The sequence below is a fragment of the Phoca vitulina genome, unplaced genomic scaffold (assembly GCF_004348235.1).
Source record: "Phoca vitulina isolate PV1807 unplaced genomic scaffold, GSC_HSeal_1.0 scaffold47, whole genome shotgun sequence".
Classification (NCBI taxonomy): domain Eukaryota; kingdom Metazoa; phylum Chordata; class Mammalia; order Carnivora; family Phocidae; genus Phoca; species Phoca vitulina.
The window spans coordinates 2,770,611-2,781,259 of NW_022589750.1; the positions used below are offsets into that span (position 1 = coordinate 2,770,611).

The following is a 10,649-nucleotide window of genomic DNA, read 5'->3' on the forward strand; positions in this document are numbered from 1 at the left end:
AAACATTCTGCCCAGAAACAATATTCTTATAGCCATAGGCTCTCCTCTCCCTGAGGATACAGATTACAATTTTTTTTTTTTTAATTCTCTTCTGCTCCCCACCTTGTCTGTTCCTTCAATCTTGCTTGTTTTGATCCTTGTCTTTTAGATATAAGCCTTCAAGGAAGTTCTGGGGATCCTTGGCCACCCACTCACCTTTAAGAGTGAGTCAACAAACGCTGACTGGGAACGGTGTGTGAACAGGGCCATTTCATTGGAGGACCCTACATGACACTTGAGCTGGTCAGTTCCTCTAGAGAGAAGCCCTCCAGTCTTGACTGGTGGGTGGAGTTTGGGGGTACAGTATGGTGGCTGCCAACAGACTTGGACCCAACCAAGCGAAAGGGGCTGGGGCCCCCACTGCTCAGTGTGTAGACTTTCACCCCATCCTCCAATTTTAAATGTTGTGTCCCACCCTCAGCTCTAACTGGTATCCCCAAGTCCAGACTCCCTTTAGGTCAATCTCTCCAGACAAGAAATCTCCAAACATCTGTGGGAGGGGGAAGGGGGAAGGTCTCCTGCTGGCTGTGTGAGGTAAGGGAGGGTATCTGGGGGGAGGAGGGGTCCTAATGGCGTCTCATAAAAACTTCTGTCCCATCAGCCTGTGTTCTACTACTCTCAGAGCACCTGTCTCCCAATTCATAAGACCTTGGGGGATTTTGAAGTGGGAATTCTGGGCTTCTGCCTTCTCCTGTCTGTTAAATCAGTTGCTGACATTTCCATACTCATTTTCCTGTCCTTGTAGGTTTATGCCTTAAACTTGGTATTTTAGTGGGATTCCAGGAGGGTGGAGGTAAAGTATGTGGGAGTGCGCCGCTGGAATTCTATTCCAGGTCACACGGCCCCCACCATACCACCAGCAAGGCTCTGGGCGGGGTCCCAGACACTACCGTGGGATTTGGTCACGTGCCTGCCAGAGCTTGGCGGCACAGAACCGGGCTGGTTGCTTTTTTTTTTTTTTTTTTTTAAAGATTTTATTTATTTTTGACAGAGAGAGAGAGCACAAGCAGGGGGAACAGCAGAGAAAGAGGGAGAAGCAGACTCCCTGCTGAGCAAGGAGCCTGATGCGGGGCTCGATCCCAGGACCCTGAGATCATGACCTGAGCCGAAGGCAGACGCTTAACCGTCTGAGCCACCCAGGCGCCCCCGGGCTGGTTGCCTTAATCACGCTCAGCAGCCCGTGGCACAGACTCTGAGGTCTCCTTGTTGACAGACCCAGGAATCATTTCTGCCTTCCTCTGATGCAACTCTCAGATTTGACCAATCTCTTGGCTTTCATGAAACACCCCCTCTGGGTCCTCCTTGTACCTCACTGACTGATCCTCCCTGGATCTGCCTCCGAGTTCCATGACTTCCAAATGGCAGAGAACCAATAGGGCACAGCCCATTCCCTCTTCTCTATCTACATTCTCTGCCTAGGATGCTCAGGGGCACGGACCCCAGCCTTGTGCTCTAGACCCGGCCGTGGTTTCTCCGCTTGGATGTCTACTAGGCATCTCAGAGAGCATTTCCAGACCAGAGCCCCCAAATCTGTCAGTCCCCCAAACTGAACCCCATACCTCCTCCTTGACATCTCTCCCTCTCTCCTCTGATGCATCCCTGCCTCCTTTGCTTACGCATTTTCTCTCGCGCTTGATTTTTAACCTCCAAGGGGGCAAAGACTGGGTCTTGCCTGGGCAGTCTTCACAGTACCTAAGGAAGTAAGAGGCACATGGTTGGTTCTCAAAATTATTTATTGGCAGCAATAAAATAATGAACGCAGGCCAAGAAGAGCTGTAGAAAGTGGAGAGGTAGGGCTGCAGAGGCTTTTAGAGGCTAAGAAGGCAAAGAAACAAAGAGGGGCCCAGATGTATCTCCGCCCCCCGCTTGGATCCTGACTCTCTCTCTGGCCCTGCATCCCTGAAAGGTCCGGGTCCCCTAACCTCAGGACACCCAGTCCCTGCTCACCCCGCACTGCGGAGCCTCCCAGCCCCGCCCGTCTCGGCCCTGGGCCGCGCGTGTGTTTGCTTACCGGGTGGCAAAGGGGCTCCGTGCGCACTCGGAATGGGGGACAGCAATCCGTCGCGCGGGACCGGCGCCTGGTGGGGCGGGGCGGGGCGTGTCCCCAGCTGAGCCGCCAGCTTTAAAGGTCTCAGCGGCCCAGCAGACAGCCAGACTTGGGCCGGCACCATGGCCAAGCTCAGCGTGAGAGTGTCCACCGGGGAGGCCATCGGGGCTGGCACGTGGAACAAAATAGCTGTCAGCATCGTGGGGACCCGGGGAGAGACCCCCCCACTGCGCCTGGACCACCCGGGCAAGGAGTTCAGCGCCGGCGCTGTGAGTGCCCTGCGGGCCGGGGTGGAGGCGGAGGAGGGAGCAGGGGACGGGCCCCTCGGATCCTAAGCCTCTCCCCTCCAGGTGGAGGACTTCCAGCTGGAGTCCCCCCAGGACGTGGGCCCGGTGCTGCTGCTGCGCGTGCACAAGGCGCCCCTGCTGCTGCCGGTCCCGGTCGGGGCCGTGGCCCGGGACGCCTGGTTCTGCCGCTGGTTCCAGCTCACGCCGCCGCGGGGCGCCCCCCTGCGCTTCCCCTGCTACCAGTGGCTGGAGGGCGCGGGGAGCCTGTCGCTGCGCGCGGGGGCCGGTGAGCCGGGCGGGGGCAAGGCAAGGGGAGTGGAGGGGTGGGCTGGTGTGGCCTCTGGGGAGGAGGAGGGGGCAGCCGGTGTGGGAGCAGGGGACCCAGGGCGGAGGGTAGAGCAGCTGGGGAGGAGGGGGGGGTGTTTCTCTGCCCTCCTCACCCGCTCCTGTGCGCTCACAGCCAAGGTCTCCTGGGCAGACGACCACCCCATCCTCCAGCAACAGCGCCAGGAAGAGCTGCAGGCCAGGCAGGACTCGTACCAGTGAGGAGGGGGCTACTGTGGGGTGCTGGTGGGGGGCGGGGGGGAGCGGGGGTCGCCCAAGGGATGTGGGGCAGCCTGGGTTCCCCCGGGATGACACAGACTGAAGTCCCCGCCAGTCCTCTCCGAGGACAGCATCAGCATCCGGGGGCTCGTTAGAAATGCAAATTCCCCGACACCCTCAGGCCTGCTGAATACCGCGGGTGCCGGCAGCAATTCTGTTGGAACCAGCCTTCCGGAGCATTCTGGTGCCCCGGAGAGTGGGAAAACCAGGGCTGGGAATACCTCACCCCTGCAGGCGTCTTGCTTGCCCTGGGCCTTTTTCATCCATCAACTTGTTTTATCCTCCTGGAAATCTGGGCCGAACCAGAAATCCACGCCCCCCTCCAAGTCCAGGAAACTCATCCTGCAGGGCAGGTGGGAGGAGGGCTCTTCCTCTGCCCCAGGCTCAGCTGGGACAGGCGGGTCCCAGAGGCTGCCTTGGTGAGGGGTGGAGGCTGCAGGGGAGCTTGGGCTGCAGGTAGGCGGACAAAGCCAGGGACCACAGGGCGCTCAGGGGCAGGTTTTCAAAAAGGTCGTGTTCTGGCCAACTCAGCTGCTCCCAAAGCCCGGGCTGCAGGCTTTTGCTCCAGGTCTCTCAGCTACATGGGCTCCAGCTATCTAGGCCCTCAGGCCTTGAAGTGTGGCCTCAGATCACAGTGTCAGCATCACCTGGGAGCTCGCGGGCTCTGGGGCCCACCCACGCCAGACCTGCTAAATCAGAACCTGCATTTCACCAAGATCTCTGGGTGAATGGGTTTGTACACTCCCGTGTGAGAAGCAGGGTTGGGCTACCACCTAGGAGCAGTGTACTTTAATTGCCACTTGTTCTTTGAAGTCGAAAGTTCCAGCCCAAGGGCAATGACTGACTGAATGAATAAGAGGAGGACTGGCCTGGGGCGGGGTGCGGGGTGTGCTCAGCTTCCGGGGACAGGATTTTACCATTGCACCCAAAGTCTTCAGGCTGTATTGATTGCTTGATCAAGATGCCTGAGGCCTGGGGAAGAGTAAATTTCTGCGCCCCCTCAAGCTTATGGAAGTCAAAGTGCCTCCCCTTGGGATGCCTGCCCAAGGTTCCTGAAGCCTTCATGAACTCCCTTGTGAGATGCATCTGTGTGAGTCAGGGATTTTGTGGTTGCAAGAAAAAAAAAAAAGGCCAGCGAGCAGACTGGGGGTGGGGGCGGAGGGTGGGAGTGTGTCAGAAGGACACACACCCACAGACGTACTGGGAGGGTAGCCAGATCTCAGAGACCAGAAACCAAGGTGATTCTCTCCCTGTCTCTGGGGGCCTAGGTGCTTCTCTCTTTCTCTTGTTTCACGTTTCTCTTTCTCCCTCTGTAGACAGCTTTCTTTGGGTCCCAGTCCCTACAGTGGAAAGTGGCCATAACTCACAGTCCCTATGTTTGCATGTGGTAGTCCAGATATCCAGACAGATAGTCTTTCTGGCTCAACCCTGTTAAAAAAAAAAAAAAAATAATCAACCGAGTGCATTTGAAGATCAAGTTGGCTTTATTCGATGATTTGCGAATCAGGCAGCGTCCGCTCTAGCAGAGAAGGAGTTCTGAGGAGCCGTGCAAAATGATAGGCTTTTCTAGGCAGATCGGGGCGGAAAAAGGCAGTTTCTAGCAAAAAAGCGGATTGTTTCAGGCAAGATCACCTTCCTTTGAGGAAAGGTGGGGATCTATCAGGCAGGTTACCTCTCTGGTGATGACCCAGTAATTCCAGGTTGACTGGTTAAAGGTCACGTTCCTGGGAGCGGCTGACCTTGCAGATAGGTTAGGCATGAAGCCTTGGATTGCAGAGGGGAGTTAGCACAAGTGACTCCATTTTGGACCCGATGTCTGATTCCCCAGAAAGGACGTTGATTGGCCTAGCTCTGGTTAGGTGCCCAGGCCTGGACCAGTCAGCTGTGGGAACGAGGCAGGGACAGAGCTCGGGAATACCCTCGCTCATAGAAGGGGGCTGGCTCTGACGAGGGCTTCCAGGGCCCTACCTCTCCCTTTGCCCCAGTCGGTGGGTTCCCTGAGCCTTCTTGTGGACAACCTTCCTGCTCCTCCCTCCAGCTGGAAGACTTACAGGCCAGGCTGGCCTCACTGTCTGGATGAGAAGTCTGTGAAAGATCTGGATCTCAACATCAAATACTCTGTCATGAAGAATTCCTGCTTCTACCTGAAATTCAGCTCTGCGTAAGGATGCCCACTCCCTCCCGACCCTGGGCCTCAGCTGCCCTGGGGCTCCCACCTTCTGCCCTCCCCCACTGTCAAGGACGTGGGTCACACAGTCCTACCCAGGGCACAGACTCTGCCCACCACCAATTCCCACGAGACCGTGATGACCTCAGGGGCAGTGGCTACTTGGGGACCTGGGGGCTGGTTCGAGAGCCCAGGAAGGATAAGGCCAGCTGACAGGGGAGGGTCTCCCAGGGCCTCTTGTCCCCTCCCCACCCTTGACACCCCCTGACAGGTTTACGGAGCTGAAACTCAAGGGGCTGCTGGACCGCAAGGGGCTCTGGAAGAGTCTGAACGAGATGAGAAGGATGTTGAACTTCTGCAAGACCCCGGCCGCTGGTGAGGAACTCGGGCTGGAGCTCCTGAGTTCTTCCCTGAGACCTCAGCTCTCCTAGCTGTCCAGAGCCTCAGAAAACCAAGCACTGATTCACCGTGTGACCCTGGGCAGGCCCCTGTCCCTCGATAGACCTTACTTCCTCCACAGATACAAAAGAGGGTGGAGACTGGGTGCATCCCTAACCTTCTAACGCCCCTAATCCAATAGACATTTGCTGGGCAGTGACCCATCAGACACTAGGTTAGGGCTGTGGACACAGTCTTTGTCCCCACCAGGCTCATAGTTGAGCAGGTGAGTGGACAATAGGCTCAAAATCAAAATACTGAGTTTCCCTTGTGAAACCTGTTCATTGGCCCCAGCAAAAGTACATAAAAGGGGGTCTTGCCTTGTCTGGGCCATGGGGGGGGGATGTGTGTGTCCTGGAAAGCTGTCCCCAGGAGGGGACGTGTCTCTTGAGACCTTGAAGTTGAGTAGGTATTAAGAGTACCAAGAATGGGCAGAGTGCGTTTTTGGCTCAGGGGACAGTGAATGCGAAGGCCCTGAAGATGGAAGGACCAGAGGCCTTCTTGGGGGGAAGAGACCTCTACCTTGGCCAAAGGGAGGGAAAATAAGAGACAGAGTGGGGGAGGTGCACGGGACCCCGGGGCACACAGGGCTGGGGAGCCCAAGGTGGGAACTCGGGCTTTTCCCAAGTGCAGTGGGAAGCTTTGGCTGGCTGCCAGGCAAGGACTGAACAGCCAGATGTGCCCTGTGGGGGGCAGGGTGTTAGCAGGCGGGACTGGAAGCAGGAGGAGCAGTTATGAGGCCCTGGCCATGGTCAGCAGAGGATGGTGGCCTCAGCAGGGCAGTGACAGCAGAGACGGGGTGGACAGGTGGGGCCAGAGCTACTCAGGATGGAGCATCAGTGGGGACTGATGGGAGGAGGAGGAGAGGGAGCTCATGTGAGCGGTCCCCAGCTCTGCCTGCAACCAGCTGGATGGGGGTGCAGGTCCCCAGGCGCCAGGCGATGGGAGAGGTGGCCCGGAGCCGTAGCCCCCAGTGCTGTGTTTGAGGCTGCTGAATCCTGGCCTTGGGATGTCAGGTAGACGGGAGGACGGGTGGGCTGGGGGCTCGGATTTGCTGCTTGGTGAGAGGCAGTGGCTGAAGCCCAGGCTGAGAAAGGTACAGAGTGCGAAGCGAAGGGAGCTCAGGATGGACCCAGGAGCAAGCAACTCCACCATGAAACTCAGGGACGGGGTGGGGGGCTTCCATGTTGAGATGACCTGGTCCCCCGCTCCCCCCGCTGCCCTCTCCCCCCCAGAGTACGTGTTTAAACACTGGCAGGAGGACGCCTTCTTTGCCTCCCAGTTCCTGAATGGCCTCAACCCTGTCCTGATCCACCGCTGTCGCCACCTGCCAGAGAACTTCCCCGTCACTGATGACATGGTGGCCCCCGTGCTGGGCCCTGGGACCAGTCTGCAGGCTGAGCTGGAGGTGAGGGGCTCGGGGTCCAGGCCCTGCACACCGCCGTCCCGGTGCCTTGGGGCCGTCCCCTGCTGGAGAGGCCCGCCTTCTTCGTGCCTAAGGACCTCCTTGTGCTGCGCGCCAACAGCGCCCTCTCCCGGGCAGACGCCTTTCCCGGCCTTGAGTCCTCTCCCCGCCCCGCCCCTGCATCCGTTAGAGGCAGCCCCTGCTCCCCCTCTCCCTCCTGCAGAGGGGCTCCCTGTTCCTGGTGGATCATGGCATCCTCTCTGGCATCCGCACCAACGCCGTGAATGGGAGGCCCCAGTTCTCCGCGGCCCCGATGACCCTGCTGTTCCAGCGCCCCGGGGGAGGGCCGCTGCTGCCCCTCGCCATCCAGGTCAGCGGCAGGGCAGGGGGAGGGAGGGGTTTGACGGAGGGGCCCCGCAGACACCCCACGGCCACCTCTCCCCGCACCGGCTCCTCCCACAGCTCAGCCAGACCCCGGGACCCGACAGCCCCATCTTCCTGCCCGGCGACAACAAGTGGGACTGGTTGCTGGCCAAGACGTGGGTGCGGCACGCCGAATTCTCCGTCCACGAGGCTGTCACGCACCTGTTGCACGCGCACCTGCTGCCTGAGGTGTTCGCCTTGGCCACGCTGCGCCAGCTGCCTCACTGCCATCCACTCTTCAAGGTCCGTGGCTCGGCAACGTGCCCACACTGTGTCCCTGCACCCCGGGCGTGCTCAGCGGCCTGGGCGCCGTGGCCCCCTCCCTCCAGGTGCAGAGCCCCCATCCTGCTGCAGGACGCCCTCCCCGGCAGCCTGCTTTCCCACAGGCCCTGAGCCGGGGCGAGGGGTGCGGGGCCTGGCGGGAGGAAGGGGGCTGCTTGGGACTTCTTAGGAGAGAGCAGAGGGACAGCCAGCCGCCGTCCAGAAGCCCCGTTCCTAGGCGAGATCTAAGGCAGATGTCAGAGCGTGCCCTTGGCTTTGAGGGAACAGCAGGTTGCTTGCAGCAGGGGCGAGGGAACCCTGGGACGGAGACCCGCGTCTCTAACCTGGGCTCCGCTAAGCCTTCAGATGGCCCAGATTGCTTTCCCCCAGGGACCTGGGGCATCTCTTCTCCGAAGGGCAGGAATTTCTCCCATGCGGGCAGGGTCCACGGCTCTTTGGATTCTCTGATTCTTACTGAGGCAGGCTCCTGAGTCCCAGATGCAGGACCTTTTCTATCCTCTCCAGTCCAGGCTGATTGTTTCTGACCCTCGGCAGCTCCCAGAGCCTGGTACTCCGCGGGGATGGTTCCATTTTGCTCTGCCGGCCCCGCTTTTCCTGGTGCTTTGCCTGCGCACGGGTTAGTAAATCACAGGATGCCAGAGCCGGGGGGCTTGTAGTGCTCCTCCAGATCGGCCCCCTCATTTGCCCGGAGAGAGGAAGGTGCCAGGCCCGGGTCATAGCACAGGATGCCGGTGGAAGCCCAGCCCCTGGCACGAGGTCTGGGGCCCCGATCCCTGTCCCCGGCTGGTCCTCTTGTCGCTGTCATCTCTTTCCATGGGTGATTTATAAGACTTGGTGCCTCTCTGGCCCCAGACCTCACCCACCTGTGTCTTCTCCGACCCTTACAGCTGTTGATCCCCCACACTCGATACACCCTGCATATCAACACTCTTGCCCGCGAGCTGCTCATCGCCCCGGGGCAGGTGGTGGACAGGGTAAGTCTGCTTCAGGGAGGGTGGCGATGGGAGCGTCCCCGTGTCTCCCGCCAGCGCTGCCTGGGGCCAGCGCTCCGGCACCCAGGAGTTCTGTCTCCCAGTCCACAAGCATTGGCGTTGGAGGCTTCTCGGAGCTGATACAGAGGAACATGGAACAGCTGAGCTATTCCGTCCTGTGTCTGCCCGAGGATATCCAGGCCCGAGGAGTCGAAGACATCCCGAATTACTACTACCGGGATGACGGGTTGCAGATCTGGGGTGCAGTGGAGAGGTGAAGTGGCCATCCCCAGTGAGCCGGGGGGTGGGGGAGGCAAGAAGATGGGGGAGGAGCGGGAGGGCCCAGGGAGGCTCCCGACAAGGAGGGGGGCTGGACATGAATGACCCTGAGCCGTGTTGCTCCTCAGGGAGGGAGGGTCAGGGTCAAAAGTCGGGACTGAACCCAGTGCACCTTGCAGCTTTGTCTTCGAAATAATCAACATCTACTACCCAAGTGATGCATCGGTGCATGCTGACCATGAACTCCAAGCCTGGGTGTGGGAGATCTTCTCGGAGGGCTTCCTGGGCAGGGAGAGCTCAGGTACGGGGACCTCAGCCCTTGGGCCCCACTCTCAGTCCCCTGCAGCAGGGTCCTGAGGACCCTGGCAGCCGCATGCCTGGCCCCCCTCCCCCCGCAGGTGTGCCCTCCGCGCTGGAGACCCGGGAAGCCCTGGTCAAGTACGTCACCATGGTCATTTTCAACTGCTCAGCCAAGCACTACGCTGTCAGTGCCGGGCAGGTGAGGACGGTCAGTGCCGGGGTGGGGGGACAGAGGGGGGCCAGGCTCCTAGGACTCAACATTGCCTTCTTGGCTTTCAGTTTGACTCCTGTGTCTGGATGCCCAACCTGCCTCCCACCATGCAGCTGCCACCCCCCACCTCCAAAGGCCAGACAAGGCCAGAGGGGTTTCTAGCCACCCTCCCGCCGGTCAATGCCACATGTGACATTATCATTGCCCTCTGGCTGCTGAGCAAGGAGCCTGGGGACCAAGTGAGTGTGGGGCTGGGGGCCAGGCCAGGCCAGCTCCAGGGTGTGCAAGGGGGTGTCCTTTCCCTTCTCTGGCACAGACCCCACCCTGCCTTCAAGACGCTGGGTCTCTTCACCCCACTGAACCTTCCCAGGGGGACACATGAACGTTGGACATCTCACCAGGGGGGTCAAATGATCAAATGAGTTCATGCAGAGTCACCCTAGCTGCAAGGGGATCACGCTGGGGGTGGGGACTCCCCTTGGAAAGCTCTGACTTGAGCTTTCAGTCCCCAAGAGCTGCCTGCAGTGACCCTCATTGCCTAAAGGGAGGGATAGGGCTGAGGCTCGGAGGGAGGCTACTTCCAGGTCCCCGGGTGGACAGCTAACGGGGGTCCCAGCTGCTGAGCAGCCCCTTCACTCAACCTTGTGGTTGGTTCCCAGCGGCCCCTGGGCACCTACCCAGAGGAGCACTTCACGGAGGAGGCTCCTCAGCAGAGCATCACCGCCTTCCAGAGCCGCCTGGCCCAGATCTCGAAGGATATCCGGGAGCGGAACCGGAGGCTGTCACTGCCCTACACCTACCTGGACCCTCCGCTCATTGAAAACAGCGTATCCATCTAAATCCCCTGGAGAACAGGGTGCTCTGAGGCATCCTTTGGACCCCATAAAACCAGGCCCCCATATGCCTCTCCTGGGACAACCAAACCACACGGAACTCACCCCACACACCACAAAACAACAGAAACAAAGCAGAGAAACAAAAGACCCCAAAGAACAGCACCACCGTACCGTACGTTTTGAAGACACCGAGCTTCAAAGTGCTCAAACACCCACAGCTCCCTTAAAGGGTTTTATGACTTTGTGTTGCTTTGCATTTTTGCATTACATTATGATGGGGGGGATCCCCTGATACCCGCTGATCCCACTGACCACAGCTGAGTGTAATGGTCGCCTGATGCGGGGTGGCCCTCCTGGCGGG

The 10,649-nt window shown here is 59.4% G+C and overlaps 1 protein-coding gene across 3 annotated transcripts; it reads left to right on the plus strand.

Annotated features, from left to right (window-relative positions):
• The first annotated feature begins 2,208 nt into the window (after positions 1-2,208).
• On the plus strand, positions 2,209-10,291 carry ALOX15B (arachidonate 15-lipoxygenase type B). Of its 3 annotated transcripts, XM_032431985.1 has the most exons (14): positions 2,209-2,355; positions 2,437-2,659; positions 2,834-2,915; positions 5,015-5,137; positions 5,415-5,518; positions 6,817-6,989; positions 7,210-7,356; positions 7,449-7,652; positions 8,579-8,665; positions 8,767-8,936; positions 9,121-9,242; positions 9,340-9,440; positions 9,521-9,691; positions 10,112-10,291. In XM_032431985.1, the coding sequence occupies exons 1-14, from the start codon at positions 2,209-2,211 to the stop codon at positions 10,289-10,291; spliced, it is 2,034 nt and encodes a 677-aa protein (XP_032287876.1). The 3 variants fall into 3 exon arrangements, with proteins under 3 accessions (XP_032287876.1, XP_032287877.1, XP_032287878.1); XM_032431986.1 differs by lacking the exon at positions 8,579-8,665; XM_032431987.1 differs by lacking the exons at positions 8,579-8,665; positions 9,121-9,242 and having other exon boundaries at positions 8,767-8,923.
• Positions 10,292-10,649: the final 358 nt, after the last annotated feature.

Excerpts from the sequence above, each read along its gene's own strand:
- ALOX15B (XM_032431985.1), top strand. The coding sequence starts at position 2,209 with ATGGCCAAGCTCAGCGTGAGAGTGTCCACCGGGGAGGCCATCGGGGCT. Across the intron at positions 5,138-5,414 it reads TACCTGAAATTCAGCTCTGC|GTTTACGGAGCTGAAACTCA; the intron begins GTAAGGATGCCC and ends ACCCCCTGACAG. Across the intron at positions 9,243-9,339 it reads CCTGGGCAGGGAGAGCTCAG|GTGTGCCCTCCGCGCTGGAG; the intron begins GTACGGGGACCT and ends CTCCCCCCGCAG.